At 34.8% G+C, this 26,558-nt stretch overlaps 1 protein-coding gene and 1 non-coding gene across 3 annotated transcripts in view; one reads left to right on the top strand and one right to left on the bottom strand.

Moving 5' to 3' along the window:
* Positions 1 to 26,558, bottom strand: part of CADM2 (cell adhesion molecule 2) — a 336,787-nt gene that overhangs the window by 254,408 nt on the left and 55,821 nt on the right. For both annotated transcript variants that reach the window (XM_053903225.1, XM_053903226.1), the window contains exon 2: positions 11,114 to 11,263. In XM_053903225.1, coding sequence (XP_053759200.1) covers positions 11,114 to 11,263 — 150 coding nt within the window. The remainder of the gene's footprint in view (positions 1 to 11,113; positions 11,264 to 26,558) is intronic.
* Positions 20,747 to 20,854, top strand: LOC128777455 (U6 spliceosomal RNA). Its single transcript, XR_008422715.1, has one exon. It is a non-coding gene; the product is annotated as a U6 spliceosomal RNA (small nuclear RNA).

Here is a 26,558-nt window from a genome sequence, read left to right as displayed (position 1 = left end):
TAATATATGAAATAGAGTTTCCCTATTTGTTCTGTACTTTATGTTGAAGTTCTTTTCATAAAAAGTGATTCTTTCAAGAGAGAAGAATATTCTACATAGATTCCACACACTGAACCTATCGAATGTGAGATTTACTGAATGTAGATGTAAATTAGAGTGATTGCTTGCCCCAGCCCTAGTTACACTGCAAAGCACAGTGGAAGCACCTAATGTTAGCTGAACCAATCCATTTCTCTCTACTGGGATTCTGAAACTAGGAGAGACAAATGCAGTTGACTATGTTTTTGAGTACAATAATCTTTACGTTTGTTCTAGGGCTAAATTTTCATCAGTCTCAAACTAAAAAAAAAATAATTAGCACCATTTCTACAATGTAGATTCATCACAGGTGGGGATATTACTGTCTTAAAGTCTGTCGTAAATTATTAAGAAAACCATAGAATGGGAAAAAAACACTAAAAATTAAATAGTAAAACTTTTTTTTAATGTTTATTCATTTTTAGAGAGGGAGAGGAAGTGGGGGAGAGGCAGAGAGAGAGGGGGATGGAGAATCCAAAGTGGGCTCTGTGCTGACAGCAGAGAGACCAATATGGAGCTTGAACCTACAAACCGTGAGATTATGACCTGAGTCAAAGTTGGATGCTTAATCGACTGAGCCACCCAGGTGCTCCTAAATAGTAAAACTTTTAACACTATGTTTTACCTAAATAGAATTATATTGGCATAAGCCAAAATTATGTAATTGTACAAACAGAATTAAATTTATACATTATGGACAGTATATATTGATACTGTTGTGATTTTCTTGTACTTACTAAGAATTATAATGTCAATGTTATTTTGAAACTTACTTAAAAAATGTTAGGATATCTTACATCTTACATTTTCCATGGTCTGTGAATCAGATCCTGATTCAAAGGCTGTTCAACATAGAGACCATATCAGTATGTCACCAGGAAATTAGTTCTCTGCGCAGTATACCATTACTTCACATATTTGACAAATAATACATAATAGTTTATTTACAACTGTTTCTTTAAATAAATTCATTTTATCCAAATAGTATATTTTCAGTCATGTGTATTTCAAGTGAAATGATTTTTCCCTAGGCTCATGGAGGACATATTTACCAATTATTTTGGAATTTCACCTCCTCAGTGATGAGGCTTACTATGAAATAAGTAGAATTGTATTTATCTACCTGTGGAATGCTTGACCCAATACTTTCCCCCTACATCATCCACCATCTCTATATATAGATGGTACATGACAACTTGCTACTTGAGGTCAAAATCCATATTGTATTTACTTTCGTAGTTCCAACGCCCAGTATAACTCCTGGGACATCACGGTGTTTCACAGAATAGAACTGAAATTGTGACTTGGAAATTTTTTTAAGTATTAAATCTGCTTAGACATTTATAGAATAAGGGCACTTACTTAGTGAAAACCTCCTTTCTTTAATAACTATTAATTCCCCAAATTGAGGATCTGAAATACTATAAAAGATACCAAAGCATTTCCCCAAAACCTGGTTGGTCATTGTTTGCATTTTTTAAATTGCTTTGGGAGATGGAAACAGATGACACAATGGTGGTGACTATCCACCTAACCTGACTCTAGCCATCATCCCACTTCTACTGCCATCATCATAAAAGTGGTATTCCTCAGGTGGTTTATGATCATTTTAATAAATCCTGACTACGTACTGACTCTATATATCTTACTAATATATTAATATACTTATAAAATATGTTCCCAGAAACATATATAATTAGAAGATAAAGGGAATCTAACTTTAACCAAGACAAGCTTTCTTTTGAGTAGCTCTTATTCAACATGGAAAGGACTACTAAAAAATCAAAGAGCTACAATAACTATAAACAACCAGGCATAGTACTTATCACACTTTAGATAGTTAGCAAATATTTATTGAATGAATGGCTAGATAAACACACAAGCTAATCACCAGAAGTTAGAATAAAATATTTTGAATATTCTTCTCTTTGTAGGGTTTGCTAAAAAAATGTTAGTGCAATGTACAATAACTAAGAGCACTTAGTTCAGGAATTTGCTCAATCTCAGAGACCTACAACTACCTAATTGATTTGTATTATATTTCACTTTTATTTTAAAACTAAAAGCATTATAAAAAAGTAGTAACATTAGTAAAACCTAGTTTTCTCTAAAATATAATTTCAATTATGGAAAGTATGCTGAATTCCAAAATATCCAAGAATTAACATTTCCTGAAAGCATTCAGGCATACATATGTGCTTTTGAATGTCCAAGTTACAAATGTTGATGCTATTATAACTTAATCTACCCTATACCAGTAAAATTTATAGTGTATGTGGTTATCTATATTTCTCTTGAAATTGCTGGACTTAAACTACACTAGAGTAAACAAATTAAAAAAGTATATTATGTACAACTGAAGATTTTGCTTATGCTTAACGAAAATTTCCAATAATGGCATTGTCATTAGCAGATTAAGTGAAAGGAAATTGTTTCTTTACAAATATCTATTAGCACAGAGTTTAATATATATATTAAATTTGAGGAATATAACATTGAAAAAATTAATATGTTTTGGAAACAATACTATTACTTATTTTTCCCCAAAAGAAATAATTCTATTGAAGGTAGTTGTGAGTGTAAAGTGATGCAAAGTTTTCCATAGAAATTGTCTTTACTGAAAACTGGATAAGAAGAACTTTGTGCATGATAAGTAGCGATGGTTACTTCCTGCATATCCTTCCAGATATATGTGTTTCTTTTCCTGCTCTTTGCTCTGAGAGAGTAAACTACCCAGGATCCCTTGACTTACGGATTCCATTTGGGCTCAGACCATGGAAAGCATTGTCAAGGTATCAGAAGGTTGGAAGAAACAGAGAGCAATTGACATATTTCTATAGGCCACCCTTCCAAATCAGTTATAGCTTCTAATCAGAAGCTTCCTCTCACAATCATAGCTTTTGCTTTTTCATCACCCTTTCAGGCCCAACGGTAGGCTGGTTTCTTACCATTGCTAGCTCCTGGGTGCTGTATTATCTTGACCAGTTCCTTTACATATGCCTGTACCTATCTGTAAATAGTGTGCTCATTCTTTATTACCTCGACTATATTTTTTTAATAGTAACTTGATTCATATTCATTTAATATGCATGCATTTGCTAGAAAATCTGCTAACGCATATGAAATGACTGTGGTATGATGGAGTTGAAATATGAAATAAAGTGTGCTCAGGAGATCTACTACTAAGAAGGTGATTTGGTGGGGTGCGCCTGGGTGGCTCAGTCGGTTAAGTGACCAACTTCGGCTCAGGTCATGATCTCACAGTTCGTGGTTTCGAGCCCACGGCAGGATCTGTGCTGACATCTCAGAACCTGGAGCCTGCTTCCGATTCTGTGTCTTCCTCTCTCTCTGCTCCTCCCCCTGCTTGCAGCCTGCCTCTCTCTCTCTCTCAAAAATAAGCAAACATTAAAAAATTAAAAAAAAAAAAAAAAGAAGTTGACTTGGGAGTAAAGACCTAAAAGAAGTGATAATTTCCACAGGAAATTAAGAAAAAAAACCCACAATAAAATGAAGTCCTTACCAGAATGATCCAGCATAAAGTGAATTAGGCTCATCCCAAGAAAACTCAGGCTCATCATTGTCTTGTCATTTACTACTCAAGTTATTCAAATCTGCATATATAAAATGGGACCTTATACATAAAATGGGACTGCCCACTGTACAGGGTTGTTGTGAATACAGTGAGAAAATGTAAACCTAAAGGTTTTTTAAAAATTTGTATTGTGTACCTTTAAGTTGTCATCATTAATTCCATGTCTTTATTGTAACTTATACATATTATTTGAAAAAAATATTTTAAGAAAGCAAAAAGAAGGGTAATGTTGACCACTTTAATAACTGCGTTATTAATTTTTAATATTTTAAAGTCTGTCACATTGATGGAAACCAGTCGTGAGTATAGACACTGTCAGGTGGTACTGGTTGGCATGGAGCCAGGAAATCTTGTGCTTTCATTTGAGGTTCATCTCATTTTTCTTCTCCTTATCACTCCTTGTTCTAAGACACTTTATTCATGTTCTTTCTCTCCCACTGCCCCCAATATTAATGTAAAATTATCGGCAGAATAATTAGATAATTAAGACCAGTGATTTTTGGTTACGCCGTTAGTAAAATTTTATTTTCATTCCTTTAGTTATGAAATTTCCTTCAAGAAATATTTGAGAATCATTCAAACATAATTGAAAAAAAACAAAGTTACTGTGAAGAGAAATATCACAAAAAGTTATGTATTTTACATTTTTATATAAAACAAATACAAGCACGTAGAGATATGTCTGTTTAATGCATATACTATGCACCCCTGGAGATGTTTGTCCAAGGTATTTTTTGTCAATAATAGGAAGGAATTGAAGTGTTTTTTCCTGAGCATTAAGTGATCAGATTGTAGTACTTCAATTGTTTTTTCCCCCCCACACCTGCAGAGAAACACACGCAATGATCTAATTGATTTTTTCATTTCCATTGCCAAATGCCACACAGCATTCCTGTGGAGTGTCAATGAACAACACTCCCTATTCTCTCTGTCTCCTTATATCCACTCTATTCCAAATGCTTACCTACTATTAATAACAGATGTGGTAAGATTTTTGCAAAAAGAAAGAGAAGAAGGACATACATAGCAAGTGAATGAATGAGCTATGTCTAGTCTCGGTCGCTCTGACCCATTAGAACCTGTAAAACATCCTATTGAGTTTTGTTTTCTATTTAGATCTGCAGGTTCTTAAGTGTTATAGAAAAAAGGCTTCATATAGCAACTATGCAGAAATGAAATGGAATTGTAATGAAATATTTACTTCATAGGTTAATGATTTTTGGTGTTCAGATACACAGAAAGTAGACAGGGAAATTGTTTAAAATGCAGTTCTGATCCAAACACTGGAACCTCTGATTTGGTCACGTATCGATGAACCCCTTTTATTACTCTGCTAATTGGGGTCAGAAGCAAGATTAGAAGCCAGATCTGACTCCTGTGTCTGATGCAATGTTCCCATTAAAGCTATGCAACTTACACAGCAAAAATTTGTTTATTTAATATTCAATACATTTTCACGATGACCTAGGGTTGTCTCCGTTGGAAAATACATATTCTACTAGCTGAGACTGGAATTGCATGAGGTCTATTACGGCATCTAAAGAGTGAATCAACATCTAGGACTGTGCTTTTCAAAATAGTAACCACTAGCCACACATGCCTGTTGAGTACTTGAAATGTGGCTAGTGTGACTGAGAAACTAAATTTTTATTTTATTTAATTTTTATTTAACTTAAATTTAAATATTCACATGTGGCTGCTGGCTACAGAATTTTGTTCTGCAAAGATATAGAACACTGTCCTTGTTATGGAAAATTCTCTTGGGCAGTGCTGACTATAATTTATCCCTCTGTCTTACTCTATGTGTGTCTTCAACATTTTGAAAGGAACTCCTGCTCTTTAACTAAAAGGCAGCTGCCAATATCAATGGTAGAGGCCACTTGCGTTATACTTAACCCGACCGGGTGCCAGATGCCTTTGTTCTCAGGGGCATTCTGGTGAAAACTGACACAGAGGTCATACCTGGATTCAAATGTCTTCACTACCCATCATTTGCCGAATGTCTGTGGACAATTTTCCTTGAGAGTTTGATCCTTAGTTCTCCGCTTGTAAATGAGGCGGCTACTGATCATATTAAATGTGCGCAAGGTGGCAAAAGCCCGAGTTTTTATTGCTGAATTCACTGCTTTCCCCCTTATTTTACCTGAATGAGAAATCTTATGATATTAGTTTCACCTTAGCCAATTCCTCCCCCCACCCCCCGCCACACACACACCTATCTCCATCTGAGAAGAGTTCCTGAATATTCACATTTAACCTCCCTTACAGAGACTACCAGGAACAGGCTTCAGCTTAATTCTCCTTTAGCTGACCAACAACTGTCCACTCACAGCGTGTTTTTCTTTAGCTAATAATTCCAAATAAACAAGAAAGGTTTCCCAGTTTGAACTGGGCCAATGGGCTGCCATCCTGAGTTCTTTGTTCAACCCTCATAGGCTGGAAGGACCCTTCCAGACCTGTGTCTTCAGGTAGCATGAAAAACTTCTCGGAACATGTTTTGGGGCTCATAGCAGCAGTGACAGTGTCAATGAGAAGCACTTGTTCCATTCTTCTGGGCCACTTGCCCTCTTTCCTCTTCTCCCTTCCTTCTCAATAACCTATGTCAGTACAAAAACCTAAGTTTAGGGATACAGAACTTTTGTGAAAATTTACTTGCTTAACCCAAAGCTTTTCAACTTCAGCTGCACTTCTTAAAGTTTATTTTGAGAGAAAGAGAGAAAGAGAGAGAGAGCAGGGGAAGGGGAGAGAGAGAGAGAGAGAGAGAGAGAGAGAGAGAGAGAGAATCCCAAGCAGGCTCTGCACTCTCAGTGCAGAGCCCTATGCGGGGCTCAATGCAGTGCTCCATCCCACCAACGGTGAGATCGTGACCTGAGCAGGAATCAGTCAGGGCTTAACCTACTGAGCATTCAGGCGCCCCAACCTCAGCTGCATTTTAAAAGCACCTGAGACACAATTAAAACACTGTGATACTGTATACCCTTCAAAACTTCTGTTTTGAAAGCTCCTGAAAACAATAGGCAATATAATATGAGACAGAAATAAGCACAGAATTAAGGAGGGAGCCTTTATGTAACAGTAGCAGCCACCTGCAAAAGGTGGTGCAATCAGAGACACAGACAATCACTCATTTTTTCTATTGTTCTCCTGAGCAGTTGTCACTTGCACAGCATGTGTGTGTTACTCCAGTCATGCTAACCCATGCTCAGCTTCTGTACTTAGGCTCTGGCACAATGTAGCATGTTTGTTTGCTCAAGATAAGCTTTAGGACTGAAGTGAGGCGGGTAAATGTGGACAAAAAGATGATGTGGGACAAACCGTGATTTGGCATCGTCAAAAAATGCTTTCATTTTCAAACTCTTGCATTTGATGGACATCACTGTCAAAGATCCCTTCCACTGAGACATCACAAAGGAACTGAACCAATGACTTGTGAGGGAACACACGTTAGACTGCCACTCATGAAAGGGTATTTTATGCACAACTTTCTGTTATTCTGTTGCAACAGATTTTTAAAACCATAATAGGGTTAGAATTAGAAACAATCTAATATCAAAACTAGAAACTGGCTATACTACATTCACACACATACACACATGGAGGCTTTTTTCAACATGACTCTAAGCTATCATAGCAATTGGTAAAGAAAAAAATAAAATAAAGCAAGTTCACACTACAACAACTCATATGATCAGATATTGCGATTTTATGGCAATAAGATGCAGGAATATGTTGCTATATATCCCAAATATAACATGATGGATTTTTTTCTCACCATAATTATCCCTCAGGAAAGAGGGGCTGCCTTGTTTCTAAGTCTTTGCATTTCTTGTATTACAAGCATTTTTTTTTTTTCAACAAGATCCTAACACATTAGCTTGAAATACCCTGAATCAATTCTGGTTTTAGATGTTCTATAAAGGACAACTTATAGAATCACTGTAAGAGGAGGCAAAGACATTTTGTATAGATTTTGTTTTTGTGCCTGAGGATTTGACCTCACCACTGTAGATGTCACTGTAAACATGACTCTCAAAAATATCTTTAAAAAGCAGGACAATATGTTGTTACATCGTGGAGGTCATTATTATACTCCTGCAGGATGAATGAACAACAAAAAATTATTCTGGTGTCATAAAAAATCATAGTTGTTTCTTGGGACAAATTTCTCATTGATAACATCCTACACTTTGAAAAAGCACTGCTAAGTAAGATGATTTCCTTAAATGCCAGGATGGAAAAGCAATGTCTCTAAATGAATATATGTTTTTCTTTTAGTTTAAATATGCACATATAATCAGATCAACAAATTAAATAGTTTTAAGTATATATTTCATTGTTCCATGATTATCTTTAAAGGACTGTGGCCCCCAAAACATTTTCTCTTGCTTTATACCATTGAGAAAACAAGAGACTTTCTTAAAATTGATGTCACCTTATATTTGGGCATATATGTTTAAATACTTATTTACAAATACTTGTAAGCAACTAATATTAAAAGCAAAAAGAGTTTGTTGAATCTCTGTGTGACTCTTATATATTTTCTTTTTTAACCACTGTGACTTCATTCTTTGAAAAGCAACAGAGATCACTGGTTTTAAACAGCAATCACAAATTCCTCCAAACACCGTAAAGGAGTAAAGAAAAGTAAACACTGACACATTTTTTTCAAGGAGATGTGCCATCACTACCCCAAAAGCACTAGTAGATTTAAAACCAAATATAAAGCTTACATAATATTAGCATGATAAAACTTAGATATATTTTTTACTAAGAACCAGTGAAATCAAAAGTCTTTAAGCTTCATTTTCACTTATACAACTTTCATTCCAATTGAATATACTTGAGATACAAGCTACTTTTTGTGGTTTTATTTATGAAATTGTAAAATAATTAATTCACAAAATCAAATTTTTACTCTTGAATAATATACTTTCTTTAAGCTTTAAACTATTGCATTAGATATTTCTCATATTTATCAAATTGCAAAGAGATATTTTAGTCTCATAAAATCTGTTAAAAACTTCTAAATGGGATAAAAGAGTCCTTAAAAAGAAGCATTAAATAATCAATAATATTAATAGGAATTAAAATTGTATTACTACTGTTATAGTGAGTGTTTAGCAGATGAAGGCTTTAAAATTCATTTTCAGACTCTCTAAAATATTCTTAAAGTACCAAAACAAAACAAAACAAACAAAAAAAACAAAAAAAAAAGAAATGTCTACTACTACAAGTCCCTGTTAAAAACATGAATGATTTCACATCAAACACTCTTAATCAAAACATGAGAAATATAAATATGGAGTCAACCCATTGGCTTTAAGTCTGGTCAATATTTAACTCACAATCTTTAAATGACAATATTAACTTTATTTATTTTTTATTTATTTTTTTTTTAATTTTATTTTTGGGACAGAGAGAGACAGAGCATGAACGGGGGAGGGGCAGAGAGAGAGGGAGACACAGAATCGGAAACAGGCTCCAGGCTCCGAGCCATCAGCCCAGAGCCTGACGCGGGGCTCGAACTCACGGACCGTGAGATCGTGACCTGGCTGAAGTCGGACGCTTAACCGACTGCGCCACCCAGGCGCCCCGACAATATTAACTTTAAATCTCACATGACTGTGAGACATTTAGCTCCTTCCTTGTGCTCCTATGAAAATATGGCCTTTAGTGATATCTGCTGCATTTGTCTTTTAAATAGCAAAATAAAACAATAAATAAAAACTCTTTCTAAGTAATATACTTCTATAGAAATGTTAGCCTGAATTTCTGTGATACTTAACTTTATGTGTCAACTAATTAATTAGACCACAGTACCCAGATATTTGGTCAAATGCCAATCTGGATATTACTGTGAAGGTATATTTAGATGAGATTACATTGAAGTCAGTACACTTTGAGTAAAGCAGATTAGCCTGCATAATGTGGTCTTGTTCAGTCAGTTGAAACCTTAAGAGGAAACATGTGAGGTCCCTGGAAGAAGGGATTTTTTTCTCCAGACTGCCTTAAGACTTGAGCTGCAATATTGACTCTTCCCTGGTCTCCAGTCTGCTGGCCTGCCTTGCATATTTCAGGCTTGCTAGCCTCCACAATCACTCGAGCCAGTTTTTTAGTCTCACTCTTCCTCTCTCACTCTCCATCTCTCTCTGTCTCTCTGCCTCTGTCCTTCTCTCTCTGTAGATAACTATAATGTCTCTATGCATCTATGTATCTATCAAGATAGAGAATACTTGTCCCCTAACAATGTACTCTAAAATATATTTGGTTCATGTGTTTATTGTCTGTCCCCTACTGGACCGTATGTCCCTATAAGGGCAGATATTTTATCTGTTTGTTCACTAACTCTAATGCCTTTTACAAAGGAAACCTCAAAAAAAAAAAAAATTGAGTCAATAAATTCGATTTTTAGCCAATCTTTCATTACATATTAAAGTTGAAAATAATTAAAATTTTCATTTTAAATTTGGAGTACATCAAAGAGAAAAACTACAGTGAGGTAAAAAACATAGTGAATTTCTATCTTAGGGGGAATGGGCACATTTATTGGACTAATTTGACTACACTTTAATCATTAAAATGGAGCTGATTTCAAATTTTCTTACTGTTATCTACACAGATTCATAAGAAATCCAGATATTAAGACCATGTTGAAGAGCTGATATATAGATATTTATATTCTATATAATTTAAATAATCTAAAGCAACAGCTCCTTATTTTTGTTATAGTTCATGAACTCGTTTCCCCCCCACGTCACCCCAGCACTTATAATAATGGATGAAGGCTTGGAAATTCAGTGTATAATTTTAGTTGTTTGCTTGAATTAAATATTATGAATTTCATTACTTTCCAAAAAAGTTTAATCAAAACCTATCATCCAATTAGGAGCCCAGTTAATTAATGAAGTCTAACTCAACTTGAAGTAAATACAGCTTTTTAATTTCAGTTTATTTTGAAACATGCAGATACTTAAATTTATTATGGGAATGGTTTCTACAATTCTTACTTTTAAGACCATTCATAAGAATAATGTCACAAAACTTTCCAAAATCATACAGCATCTTGTAAATATATTAAACTAAGGCTAATTAAAAAAAAAAAATTATATTACCTAGAGTGAGGAAAAAGCATTTAATCTATACAGAAGGCAATTACAAGAATGAAGGAATATGATATCTAAAGAGAATATAATGGTTAAGAGAAGGCATAAAATGATTTTTGAAATAGAACTGTAACTGTTTATTTTATTAAAAAGTTGACATAGGTTATCTTTAGTGTTTATGACTTGCAAACTAAAGTATTTAATATTTAACATGTTTAAATACAAGCAGCGGCAGTTTTGTAATCAAAACGAATAATTTGAATCATCTTAGAAAAATAAATTCATTATAATTAGGATATTTCAGAATATGATTAAAACATTTAAAAGAAAATGTATTCACCTTTCTTGTCATCAAAGTACAGAGTCTGTTGAGCTGGATTTGACCACTGGAGGGAGGTGTTATCATTTTGATCAACCCTGCAGGTCAAAATCGCAGTTCCACCTTCAACAACCGTTACATTCTGTGTTAGTGGAAACTGCCCTTGGCTGCCTAAAAGGGGATTAAAGAAAATGTTGATTAAATGAGAGTTATAAAATGATTAACTTCCCAAGAACTATGTTGCACTTCTTACTCCAAATACAATTTAAACCAACCAAACAACAACATAACTATATATTACAAAAAGACAGAAAAAAAATAATTGAAAGTCCTTAATTAGAGGACAAGACTCCTTCATACTCCCTTATATGTTCCAGAAAACCGTCTTTTCTTCCTAGGCACACATGAAGATTTATATGCAAATAGTAACATGATTGTCATTAATTTCCTTTGGCCTTGCATTAATAATATGGAGTGGTTCTAGTCATCTTTGAAGATAAGGCACTGGAATAATTTTGGCTGAATTGAACTCTCTCATGCAGGAGAGGAAACACATAAGACACTTCCCTGGTAGCTTTTATAATCCTGAATAAAGTCTATGAAATATGGATACTGGAACTTTAGATTCAATTTCTGATAACATAAAAAAAAAAGAATCCTATTTTATCAGAGCTTCTTGTAGATGCAGCTGTTTTTAGAAACACAAAATGTGTTGGGGAGAACAATGTAAGTATTTTTCAAGAAGTGTTCATCTTGTGGAATATCCATCAAAATCTTAAAGAGATTAACTTAGAAGAAGTGATAATATTCTCCTTTGTTCCTTTTTCTTGTTTCCTGATTTCCCCAATGAATATATATTTCTTTTATAATCAAGAAAAAAACCCTGTATTTCAAGTGACCCTTTGTTCCTTTTTCTTGTTTCCTGATTTCCCCAATGAATATATATTTCTTTTATAATCAAGAAAAAAAAAACATATTTCAAATGACCCTTGTCAAATCAGATCATTAGAATATAATCAAGTTTTCTATCTTCCTAAGTATCATACTAATTTATTAAGATAATTCATATAATAACTTTACTTAGTAAGAACACTTCTAATAGTTAAAACAAAACTCATGCACATGGAAACATAATACATAAATTTCACTCTAGTAAGTGATCTGGAGATGAGCTCTGCCAAATCCAGTAGCAATTATCAACATGGGTAGAAAATGACTTTCCAGAGCCAGGTTAAAATACTATTATGTGAGCAAGGTAGTTCATTAAGTCAAGGATAATTTACATATGCAAGAACATTATGATGACTTAATCACACCCATGAAATATATTTCTCTTTTCTTCTTTCGTTTTGTAATGATTCTATCATTACTACAAGCACCACTTGAGGTTATGCTGGAGCTATTGGCATAAAGGATCTTATTACCAAGAAGCCTGTTGATTGGCACCGTAAGAGACAGAAGAGCCTGAAGGGGAAAATTTCTTTCCAGACCTAAGTGACACAAGCACAGAGGTTCATGACCATGTTATATAATTAAGCCTATCAAGTATAAAATCTGATATCAGTAGCTTTGTCTTCTCAATGCCAACCTCTTAGAGTCACTATGGCAACTCCCCAGGATATCTCCCTGTAATCTTTAGGGTGGAGTTTTTAAATTGAGGTTAGGAGATGTCTGGAATAAATTCTTTGATAGTTGACTTAAAAGTCAACAGGAGCCAGAGTGGGATGTGTTTTGCCTTCAGCTCAGAGGTGACCTCTAGCAGGGAAACGTGGAGAACTATCAATCTTGTGAAGTGAGGTGAGGCGAAAACCACATAAGAGAAAACATGAGCTAAAACAGAAAGAAGGAATAATTACCAGAGTTATCAGATGAGCAGCTCATAAATATGAAGCTCAGAATGATTTTAAGATATTTTGCTCAAATTCCCAGGCATTGATGTAACACATAAATTGAACAAGCTGGGGGAGGTGGGATTCTTTAAGTAGTAAAAAGCACACAGCTGCTAATAAGAATACACAGTTCACCCCAGATAACAATTTGACTATCAACTGGTACATAAATAATATTGTCTGCTTCTTTAAAGAAGTGGAAAAAGAGCAGTGATGCTTGCAATAATTTCATCCACTACATTTGCAAAATAATTTTCAAAACATCCCCATAAGAAAATCTTATCCTTCTCATTTCACAGATGGGTAAACTGACACTGGGAGGTTAAGTGATTTTCCATGGTGAAACAAAGTCAATGAACCATTTGGAGTTTGTTCTGAAAGTTGAGAATTTTATTCTTATTTTTCCACAAGGGCTGCTGAGCCATAGTAACTTTGTCACTATTTGCTTAAGTGTGAATTAGACAACAACAACAAAATAAATGAGTAAACCCTTTGACAGTGAAATTTCCAATTCCATACCTAGCCGAGCTATGCCCTCATAAATTTCAGTTATAACATTAAAATCAAATAACAGAGGATGTCAATAGCAAGTGCTCTTAAATATCCTATCCTATTCAAAACTTACTTTGGACAATAATTTCCTTAGTAAATCTTTCCTTACTGGTCTATAGAAGAAAGAAAGTAATAATTGTTAGGGTCTTCTACATGCCAGGTACTGTATATACTGTACTGTATATACACTAGTATACCTACGCCTGTCCTTTCAGGTAGGAGATTAGGACAGCTTCCCTCCATCTTCTCCCCACGTAGATTCTGACTTTAAAGTATTATGACTTCTGTTCCCTGGGACCTGCAGCCTAAAATCCCTGCAGTCAAATAATTTAGTTTTTCCCAATAGAGAGCAAACTCATGTGGAGAATCTACTAATCTTAAATACCCTTAGGATATGTGGTTTCCAAAATCAATTCAAAAGCCAGTTTTGTAGGCAGTCAAACTTCTTCTCAAGCTTTGAATTGCCTTTTACTTCTGGTTATAACCTGGAGAGAGCATCAGGTTAACTGCTACTTTTCTCTTTTAACTCCTTGTGGCTCAAGTTTGTCATTTAATTCCATTTCAGAGAGTCTTTCCAAAGAAGTTAACAATTTTTCCAATTAGAAAAATTAGTGTGTTACCAAATTAAGGATTCATTTGCAATGCAATCATCAGACAAATATTTTGAAGGACCTACTACATGCCTTGCCTTGTATGAATCAACATCTGAAAGATTCACAGAGGAAGAGAAACTTGCTAAGGAGACTGCAGAGTTCAGAAACTTTGGGAGAGGGTGTGATAGCAAGGGAGAAGACAGTGTAGGTGTGGTATATAACTCGTTATTTTTTTCCTATCTGTGAGAATTTGTGAGATGCTTTGGTCATACCATTTGGGGCCTTACTGTAAAATTATCCTTTCTCTGGCTGAGCTCAGCACCATCCTAGATTTCAGAGGAGTTATTCTTATCAAACAAGTTTATGATCATCTTTAAAGGAAACAAACTTCCAATTTAGAATTGTAGAAGCTGGCTATTTTTCTATTTTTCCAGGCAGCTTATGTCCTTCACTTTCCTCCTCCCCTCCTTGTATTTATTCCCTTTCATTATTTGCATAAATATCAGTCTCCTTTACTTGTTCCCAGGCTAATTAAAGGGCAGGTGATGAGGTTGTCTTCCTTATCTTTGAATCAGCTGCATTGCTTAACATTCTGTATTGTGAGTTGGAACTCCTAGTGGGTGCTCATTGTCCAAAATGAAGCATCTTCGCAGGGTAGAGGCTGGCATTTGTAGGAGAACTTGTGACAGTAGAATGACCAGAATAACTCAAGTCTGTAGCATTTGTTCATGGTCAAAATAGAGGGGCAGAAGGAGAGACTGATTCTTCACCAAGAAAAAATATATATATATATGGAAAATTTAAATTTCAAAACCCTTATTAGTAGAATATCTTAAGACAGTTTTTATGAAGTTCTAATTGAAAATCACGAGGAGTGTACATAAGATATAACAGATTGTGGTCTAGAACGGACACATCTAATACCATTGTCAGCCCCCAAAGTGAAACATAAAAAGACAGACTGTGCCAAATTTATGCTCCAGAAGGGGAAAAGCATAAAAGATAATAACTTTTCTTGGATATGAAGTATCATAAGCCCTAACTAAGCCCTTTTAGGTAGACAGACCTCTGAAATGGAAATATATTACCTTCCCTTCCTGGTCCAAGTTCCCTTGCATCAACATCCTTTTTAACAGTACCCTTCCTCTATCATCTCATCCTCCACAAGCACTAAGCCAATGGTAAATATAAGAAAAATAAAGCTAAGCTTATCTGAGCCTTCACAATATTCTAGGCACTATTCTAAGTGCATTTCTTTTATTAGTGATTTACGTTTCATGTCAACCTTGTTGTTATCTCTGCCTTGAAGATGTGGGAACTGATGCAAAGAGAGTTTAAATAATGTGCCACAGCCACACAGCTAGAAAGCACAGCAGCTAGGTTTTGAACTCTTGCACTTTGTCTTCAAACCTCATGTGCTTAACCAAAAAAATGCTTTGAAAATAAAGTGAACTTAATTCTGACTAACTTATAAAACAAGCATAGAGTTTGGAGTCAAACAATTCAAAGCTGCATGTAGAACTTTATATCTTTTTTTTTCATTAATTTTTATTTGAGAGAAAGAGAGAGAGAGAGAACACACAAGTGGGGAAGAGTGGCAGAGGGATAGAAAATCTCAAGAGAAAATCTGAAGCAGGCCCCATGCCCAGCAGAGAGCCTGATATGGGGCTCGATCCCAAGACCGTGAGATCATGACCAGAGCTGACATCAAGAGTCAGATGCTCAATCCACTGAGCCCTCCATGTGTCCCCTTTTACATCTATTTTTAATAATTGAAGGAACACTTGAAATTCAAGTAAAAGTTGTGATATGCTAGAGCTGAGTCATATCAGCTCAGGAGAGTCAACTCTTCTCTTTTGCTAAATGACATGCCTTGGTAGCTGGAAATGGACCACACTGAGAATCTTTTCACTATGGAAATTGGCAAACAACTCAAGTCAGTGTTTTTTCCCACAGAGCCAGGTGTTAAACATTTATAGAACACCACTGGAAAAGCTACCTTGGATGTCTCTTGTTGAGAGTATTGCATACATATATAGCATAAATAAAATTTTCTTTCTTTCTGAAAACCAATGAACTCTTTCTAATGTAATACAGTTCATTTTTGAAGTTCTTTTCTTCAAATTCTGAGTATCTTCAGTCTTTTTTCCCCCTTTATCCTCACATCATTTTCCAAGAGGCCTTTTCTCCTCCCACCCACCAGTATTCAATAAAAGTCCCTTAAATGATCTTTTTTCCTCTATTCTGTTGAACTAATACTCTTCATAGTCTGCCAAGTTTATTTCTAACCAGTATCAGTGATTGAAAACCATTTAGGTTAGTTTCAGTAGTTAAATGGAAACAATTTGCTAATTTATTGCTGTGAAAGTCACTTTAATGAAGAGCAATTATTCAATAGCCTGCAAAGATGGCTCTTTTGACCCTGTCTTTAAATAGCCGACAGAGAAGCTGCCATTATTCCTTCCATGTTTCCATTTCTCACGTACTTAGAGAAAAACGGTTCAAACCTTTCCCTGTCTAGATTAGGAATTACCAAACTCAAAATCAAATGAACTGAGTCTTGACTCTTGTTGGCCTCAGTTGACCTCAGTTAGTTACGGGCTGTCCTTGCTTCACACATTTCAAGAATGCTTTCATTGACTGACCACCAAGAACCTAGCACACTGTCAATAGTACATAAAGAAGCAAATTCTAAGTTAATGGCCACCTGGACCTTGCTGACAGGCTGTGATGTGCCACTACCGTGGAGAGGCAAAGCAGCAAAGGGAGATCTTTGAAGCCAGCAGTATTGTTGAAAGAGAGCAGACAGGCAAAGATGCATGTTTGAACACTGATCCCAAAACACGGCTCTGCTTCCAAAAACGGCATCATTCAAGCCTTGCTATCTCTTGAATGGATGATGAGTGAAGGCAATGGTTTTCTCCATCTCTTTCCCTGCGCTAAAGATTAAATGTGGGCCACAACAGTGGATCAGTGCACATTGTGCATGAGTGCTTACTTACCAAGAGCAATAATCACCTGAGATATATCTAGACAGACAGGCAGAGGTTGAGTCTTTGCACATCTGAGAGGGAGTGAGTTACAGTCAGTGATTTTTCAGGGTAAATGATCAAATTTTGTGGGCTATTTAACAGGAACTGAGGACCCTCATTATTTTTCTTCCTGAAAATGAGCACAACTTTCTCAAAGGAAGAACCAGCTTTAACAACAGTGAAGGAGAACAAATAAAAACAAGATGTGAAGAGAATTTAAGATATAGTTTTTCAAAAGGAAAGCATGAACTTCTCATGAGATAAGCAATGTCACCTATTTTGATCCTTCATTTTAGAAAATATTTATACTTAATGAAAACTGTCAGTGAAGCCTACAAAATCATTTAATTAAGTAGAGTTATCGGCATCTGAATCAAATGGCATGCATAATGTTTTGGCTTGTTTTTAAATATTTTTGTGTACTCTCTAAAACTGCATTTTATTTTTAAGTTTATAAAAAAAAGTTTGAGAGACAGAGAGCACGTGCAGGGGAGGGGTAGAGAGAAAATCCTAAGCAGGCTCCATGCCTTCAGTGCAGAACTGGAGAGGGGCTCGATTCCACAAACCAGGAGATCGCCACCTGAGCTGAGATCAAGAGTCGGGCGCTTAACCGATTAAGTCACCCAGGTGCTCCCAGAACCTCATTTGAAATGCAAAATACTGGTCTCATATTAAGGTTCTCATATTTGGGTTATGAAAAGCAGAAGGGCCAAATGGATCAGTAGATACACAATATGCTAAAGGATCTGAAATACAAGAAATGACAGGAATAGGCAATTTGTTTTTAACTGAAATACAAAGGCACCTTACTATGCTTTAGGTCTTTCCCTCAACTCTTCCCAGCTTTGTATTTCTCTCCCTCCCCACTCCAACTCTTCTGTTCAATCAACAGGTTTGAGGTTTATACAAAGAACCTGAATCTTAGAAAGTTCAAGATCATTCTTATTGCTTAGAGTCTAAAAATATATCTAAATGCACACACAGCATGCTATTACTTCCACTAAATTACTGAAGGCATTCTAAACAAATAACCTTCTAATGTGAAAGTTGTGGCTCAGTAGTTGTGTGTACTGAAACACATATTGCATACTAAAGCCTATTGGATTGAAAAGCACAAATGCTATTAATGCAAGCTTAAAATTCTCAAGAGAAGTGCAATAAATGCTCTATCATGTGAGAAAGGAAATTGGAGGAAAGATTAAGACTGATAACTAAGTGCAAAATGTTTCCACTTTTGGAATGTTCCTCTGTTCCCATGAATATTTAGAATTCTCTAGTAATTTTCCCGTGATTTCATTCTAGCACTTAGGTTTGTTCTGAAAAACTTTAAGTATTTTTGTTTTCCTAGGTTACCACATCATTTATTTTTCTTTGACTCTATCCTTTCAGGATTCAGCTTGCCTTATAGGGATAACACCTGGTATCCACCTTCTGTGCCATCCTCTGCCCAGCCACTATGGAGCATGGCCATCAGTCTGGTACTGCTTGCCAGTTTCCATAGAGACAGGAAGCACTTTGGAGACCTGTGTTCCATTGCAACTGCCAGACCAAGGCAGGAAAGAAACAAAGCTGGCGGGCAGTGGGTCTTGCAAGGCCAGGAAGGTTGGAAGGGCTTTCTCTTTCTGATATCGGAGCATAACAGTGCCAAATTGGCAGGTTCAACAGTTACAATCCTGTAGACCAGATTCTGGTGTTCACTGTGGCCATTGTGAGCGACCCATTCTGCTCCCAACTCCTGGAGCAGAATCTCTGTGTACTCAAAGTTTGGCCCAGGGCCTTTGTTGGCTTCTGATCTATGACAAAAGGCTCTTTCAGATTTACAGTGGCTCCCACAGCTCCTGACCCAGAGAATCATAATTCTCCTGTAGAAATTTCACCTCTCTTTCCCTTTTCCAGAATGTGATAATAGGTTTTCCTGGACATTCATAGCAAACCAAGAAACCGATGGGATTACCATTGGATTGTTTCCAATTAACCTACACAGTGACTGTGAGTGGGTGACCCAGTTAACTACATAACATCATATCAAAACTAGTTACTATTTGCTGTGTCTATGATAGGATTTATAATTAAGAGTCAATTCTTGATTATCAGAATCAGGGCTGGTTCTGAAGAAATGTATAATGTAGGTGAAATATAACATCAGTGCCTTTCCCTACATTTCAAAATGTTTTTGTGAGATTGTATACTTCAGCCTTCTGTATTATAAATATTCCCAGCAGTTATTTTTTTCTATCCAAAGTAGATTTCTTAAATTTCTTCCATTAATTTTATATTACTTAGCCATATCACAAAATCTATGTTTTCCTTAATTTACAGAATTCTAAGTTTCAGATAATATTTACAATATCCTGGGAAATGCTATTTTATAGCTGCTTTATGTCCTTGCTTACTGGTTGTATTGCTTTAGTATGTTTTAAAACATTATGTGATTTTTAGGGGCCCCTGGGTGACTCAGTAGGTTAAGCGTCCGACTTTGGCTTAGGTCATGATCTCACGGTTCCTGAGCTGGAGCCCTGCATCAGACTCTGTGCTGACAGCTCAGAGCCTTGAGTCTGCTTCAGATTCTGTGTCTCCCTCTCTCTGCCCCTCCCACATGCATTCTCTGTCTGTCTCTCCAAAATAAATAAAACATTAACATTTTTTAACATTATCTGATTTTTTAAAAATATGCCCAACATTTTAAAAACTTATGTTTGTACAAAATCAGATCTTTTCATTCTTTGCTTCCTTTCTGCCTCTTATTCTGCAAAAACGCATAATAAACAAAACGTTGTTAACATATTAAGGACTTAGTATACCAGACTAAATAAAAATATATCGGGTTCTGCAACTGAAGTAGATTTTAGAAATAAAGGCTTTAAAATATATTTGTTTTCATTAATTTAACTATATTTAACTTATCTACTAAAGTGTTTTGAGTTTTCTCAAAAAGCAAACAGTAATTTATTGAATGGACATGATAGTTTTTCAAGGAAAAAAATGAACTTGATGAATTGTTCACATTTATTTCCTTAAAGCTGTTTTTCTTCCTATACATATATATCTTCAAGTATTGTAATGTGGAAAAACAGAAAGCAAAGGAAATAATTTTAAAATGAAAAGGAAACTGTAGATATTACAAAGCATTATAAAAGAATAAGAGAAATTTAGAATTATTTTTATAACTTCATAAAGGCTTACTTGGTAATTATCATGTGTGTATAAATTCATTTTATCTCTCTAGAATACTGCTTTCAGGGTGAATGAACATGACCTAGATAGAACTGACTAGCTTTACTTGCTAACTGATGAACATTTGAGAGGCAGCCTTCCAGAGAAAAGAAATTTATGACCACAATCACAGTCTGGTTCACAGGAAAGCTCCATCACGTAACTAAATTCTAAATTGAGATGTCAACCTGGAGGAAATATTCTGGAAAGGAACACACAGATGGTAGGACTCTTCTAAAGACAGGGTGAGGAATATAGTGCTGAATGTACAATAATCAATCTTTTGGAAGAAAAAAAAAAGTACTGGGTGGGACATAAGTGTTTAAAATTGAAGTTTCTGGGAAAAACTTTAACCCGAGACTAAAAAGGGGGAAAGTGCTCGCTTCAGTAGGACACATACTAAAATTGGAACCATACAGAGAAAATAAGCATGGCCTCTGTGCAAAGATGACAAGTGAGAAGGGGGAAAAATGACACCTATATTTTCCATTTCACCAAGTAGGTCTTACACAGTTCATATAGTTAAAGAAAGTAACAAATTAAATTATATTATAATACATTTTACAATATATAATAGCCTCGAGGAAAATTAAAATTCCTAGTAACATTTCTAGGAGCAAATTAAATGAAAAAAAATGCAAGAAAACAAAACAAGCATTATTAAACCCTAATTTCAAATACATAATGGTTTAAAAAATACAAAATGTAGCTATAAAAATAAAGTAAACAGAAAAAGGAAAGCTGTAAATTGAAGAGACATTGGACTTCAGTCTGGTTTTTATGCTGGCATTCCCTAATTCCAAATGAAAAAAATATACATACCAAATCAAATTAATTACTGCATAATATATTGTTGCTAATTAGTTATTTGACTTGGTTGTAGGAGATATATTTTGTTAATATCTTTCTTTTGGATTGCACCACATATTCACATACTCAGCAGCCATAAAATTATATTGACTATTAGCCAAGTTCTCTATACATTAAAATTCTTTTCATATTTTATTCTCTGCAGAAAATTTAGTAATTGCATTGATATATTAAATAGAGATGTTCATGTAAAGAGCAACAAGATGTCTATTTGAATTTTAACTCTTTGGATTATGGGATATAATAGGAAATTTTGAGATGTTGTAGCTATAAGATACAACTAAGGAAAAATTGGGTATCAAACATGTCATCCAATAATGGACAATAAGTTTATATTAGACATATGAACTATATACATAAAAATATACAATGTTAATGCTTTATGAAACTTATCTTCACATTTGCAGTGGATTTTGCTTATAGGATATACTTCATGACATTAATTTATTCAACAAATACATACTTTGTGCCTTGAATGTGTTTCAAATGGTAGGTGCTGGAGATACAATTGTGGCAAACTAGAAATAATGTAAAATTTTATCTTTAGAATTTACAGCCTAAATTTAAACAGTAAAACAAGAAAACACAAATTTATAAAGGAAAGTCCTGATAAGAAGGTGGTGAAATTTCAGCTGAAACCTAAATGGGGAGAAAGACCTAGCCATTTAAAAATTGCCAGAGGACAAAAATGTTGGAGAGAAGTGGCCAGTATTCAAAAAGTAAGTTAGCTGATGTAGAAGATTCTAAGCAAGAGGTGGACTACTGAAGGAACTGAAAACAAAAAAGAAAGCAAAACAAAACAAAAACTAGTGAGTCTGGTGCATGAAAAGCAACAGACTAGATGGCCCAATGGAAAGTAGGAAAGAACATCAAGGCCAGATCATGCAGGGCTTTTTATGTCTGAATAAGGAGCTTGCATTTAATCTAACATGCAATGGCAAGCCACTGAAAGAACTGACTCAGCATACATTCTCAGAAGGTACTGTTTTCCTGCTAATTAATAATAATCCCCAAATCAAGGATTTTTAATCTTAGAAAAGATTCACTATAAAAATAGTGTCTATAATCAAGAACCTTATTGAGAAAACATCAATGAATCCATTAACTCCTAGGATAATTTGTAAAGGTAACTAATCTTGGTATTTTTTTTTTTTAATTTTACATTGTAAATGGAGACCCGTCTTTTACTGACTTGAGCTTGTACTAAAACAGAATTGTTATGTACATTTCCATATCCCCCCACTCTTTGAGAGACCATTTATTCCTTACTTCCACTCTAAAATGTCATTGCTTTGGGAAGTTTCTTCTTATTAATAATGGAGAATTTCTGTTTTATTGCTTGCTTTAAAAACTGCAGTAGTGTCTGGGAGAAAGGAAAGTATTTCTGGTAAACTATCTATGGATGTACACATTATTTTTAAAAGTGTTCTTTTTCAAAGATGTATTTCTTTGAATGGATAACAACACAAAGCTTTCAAATAAATAATGAGTTCCCAAAGGACTGCAAAGAGAGGTAATAAAATATTTGAATTTTTCTCTTGTATAAGAGTATCATTTATAAACTTTATAAAACAATTCTTCCTCTGATTAATATAATAGAAATGAGAGCTCTCTGCTCTAGTAACAGAATTTTTATGCCCAAGGAAACCATTAGTATAGAAACCTGATACATGTAGAAAGTTCTGATAGTAGGAGCAGATAAATATATTACTTTTCATTCTCTAACAGGCATAAGACATTGCCTTGGACATAGTGGGCACATAATTTCGAACACATGCACATGTGTTCAAAATGATATCACCTTAATTATGTAAGTATTGATCAGCATGTGGTAACATATAAATCAACTTGGAATATTCCCTAAGGAACAAGCTCTCTTTTGAAAAAATAAATGTAATAACACAGTGGTTAATAGGATGTGTTTTTCACTGTTTGATCATTCCTGAATGCACAAATATTTCATTAATGTTGATTTCACCCATCTTGTCCATGTTTACAGGCTTTGATGTTCAAGTCCTTTGTAGTGCCACATTAGATCTAGGGGAACATTGCCCTATGAGAGCAAGTGGAAACTGCTGTGGGAAAATATTAAAATGAAAATTGATACTTCGTATAGATTTGTACAGATAAGTCAGCTCAAAGAATTATATTTCTGATGAGTCAGAGAAGGAATTAATGCCATCTTCTCATAACTGTTTTTGGGGTTACTACTTTTCAAATCTGTTGATAGAAAATTATAATGAATTAGAATGTTTTAAATGGAAATTATTAAAATTAAACTCAATAAAATTAATTGATATGGAATTAAAAATATCTCAACTGATTCCTTAAATTTATTTATTTTTAAAATTTATTTATTTTTAATATTTATTTATTTTTGAGAGAGAGAGAGAGAGACAGTACGTGAGCAGGGAAGGAGCAGAGAGAGAAGGAGATACAGAACCCAAAGCAGGCTCTAGGCTCTGAGCTGTCAGCACAGCTTAGGTGCCCCTGATCCTTAAATTTAAAGAATGGATGTTCTGGAGAGATGGTTGCAAAATAACTGAAAAAAAAATTATTCATAGCAAAACCAGTGTTCTCTTCACTACAATATTGGAAAGAACATGTTAACAGCTAGTTCTTAGTTTTTCCTTTAGTTTCAAGACATCCTAAAAAGTTGAATGTTGATTGGATTATCTTTGCTATTCAAGGAATTCATAGGTTATCTTGGATCCAAAATAAATGAGAACTGGGGAAGTGGCTATGTACTAGACTAAGCACCTACATTTCATTGTTGGGAATATTTATTAAATAATAAATTAGTATTGACTAAATGAAGTTGTACCAGAGAACGGGAACTGATGACATAATCTTGTGAAGGCTGTGTGCCTACCGAGGCATAAAAACTGAATAGATTCCAGACCTGGAGGCTTCCCTGAGGGGTGGTACTAAATCGACTCAGTCTATTCTTGGATAAGGAGTAACTGTGCACATTCAGAAGCATTTCAGGCAGTCACAAAGCCTCTGCTTGTTCTTGACACCCTTGTTCTATCACTTGTCTTGTGACCTTTGGGTAAATTTGATGTTGGATAAAGCCTGTTGTGTAGCTCATGGATGTTATTGAATCCATGAAACCAAAAATTGAGCTGCCGCTCTAGTAAAGTGGGCACCACAACTATATCAGATTAACAACAAAATACCATTTCTGCCTAGTCTATCTGCTGAGGTAAAGACTCTTCCAATAAGAACAGAGTAGTCACATTATTCATGCTCAAAACTGTTCCTATTTGTCCGGTTTCCCTTCCATATCAGATTGAAATTAAATAGATTGCCATATTTCATGAAGTCCACGTATCTAAATAAAACATAAATAGGGGCGCCTGGGTGGCTTGGTCTGTTAAGCCTCCGATTTCAGCTCAGGTCGTGGTCTCACAGTTCATGCGTTCAGCCCCGCAATGGGCTCTGTGCTGACAGCTCAGGGTCTGGAGAGAGCTACAGATTCTGTCTCCCACTCTTGCTGCCCCTCCTCCGCTCACACTCTCTCTCTCTCTCTCTCAAAAAAATGAATAAACTTAAAAAAATAAAAAATAAATAAAACATAAATATTACAGAATGCATATTATTAATAATAGCTACTACGTCTCATTGCTTAGATTTAGATATCTATTGAATACTGTGTTTTTCAAAATTTGTGTTAAATCCCTGGAAGGTGCAGATTTTTAAAATTTAGAGCATTGAATATGATAAGCCATAGACTCAGGGATAATTGTAAAAAACCAAAAAGAAAACTGCAAGTATTTGGGGGTATTGGCAGCAACATGGGAATAAATACACATTCTGAATGCAACTATTTTTGAAGTAGCAAATGTATGTATGTATTTGTTAAAAATCAACATCATATTTAATAATAACTCATTAAGTTTGTATATGGGGCTATAATTCCAAATCTCACTACTGAAATCATTGACCAGCTGATCTTAAAGGTACATACAAAGATGACTATGAAAAAAAATGTGGTACGTAATTTTTGACAAACTTTTTCTCACCATAACAATAATCAGCTCTTCATATTCAAAGGTCAAATCTCTATAAGTAAACTTCTAAATGCATGGAATCCATCATTACTCAAAATTATCTAATGAATGATAAAATCCAATAAAATATGCTCTTTGTTACAATTTGAATTTCATTAGTACTAAACTCATAATTTATAATGCTATGATAGTTACTTTAAAAATATATAATGCTTAGTTAACGAGGGAATTTGACGTGTAATGTGCTTCCTTATTTTTTCTTGATTAAGCTTGTGTAGCCCCAGGGCACAGGAAATATCGACTCATATGGCAGGGTTGATAAGCATCAACTCTCCCTGCTGACTTGGGCCAGCAAGCTGCTCATGAACCCAGCAGATGTTTCTACTATCTGGGCCAATGGAAACCTTATGGACCTTTTTTCCTTCATCTCCTCCCAGGAGCAAATGTTAACACAGCAGAAATTTGGATGCTCGCCAAATAGAAAGCAGAAGGTTGGTGAGAAAATAGGGTACACACTTATCCATAAATAGTGGTCATCAGTGGTTTAAATTGAGTATTAAGCCATTTTTAATGGCTTATTTTTGTGCATTTTGCTACTTAATTTAACCATATCCCTATTAACACCTCTGTTTATAACATAACACAACAGCATTTATTTAAGCACATAAATCTAATCCTGGAATGTGCTAGTTGTTTTAAGATATAAACCAGAAAAAAAAAGAATCTGCATATCAAAGTAGGACAACTGTTTATTCCTAATATTTGTTATATGAATGGAAAAACTGCCTAGTTGTAGACTTGTATATTACTAAACTTAATTTACAGTTTGTTGATGTCATGTTAAAAAGTAGCAAAAACAGGCTCAGTTTTGATTAAATTCCTAAGAAAAAAATAAAGGGTTAATCTTTATTGCGTATCATTCTCATTTAGTTGAATTTTAAATGTACACTCTCAAGAATGCAATCTGATTAAATTCATGTAGCTGTCCCTCATCTACCCCATCTGCCCACCATCACTCACACTGATCCAGTGAAGTGCCCATCAAGTTGTAAGATTTAGATTTTTATTACCTGTATTCAAATTCTGTATTTTGGAATTCTCTCTTGCCTCTATAATTTTTCTCCTCTAACCAACATATTAACGTAAAGGGAAAAGTTTTAAGAGTTGAAGTATGTTTCTTAGACTCCAAAACTATGTACTTTCCCCATTTATTATAGTATCACAGGATATATTTCCTGTTGAGACTGGGATTAAAAAGTCGGGAAAAAAGTTTGAATAGAGGAATAATGTTTCCTAATGTTCAC

This window comes from Panthera pardus, unplaced genomic scaffold (genome assembly GCF_024362965.1).
Source record: "Panthera pardus isolate Hobbes unplaced genomic scaffold, ASM2436296v1 HiC_scaffold_16, whole genome shotgun sequence".
NCBI lineage: Eukaryota > Metazoa > Chordata > Mammalia > Carnivora > Felidae > Panthera > Panthera pardus.
Note: the sequence above shows the minus strand (reverse complement) of the source record. Positions and strands in the feature narration are given on the sequence as shown.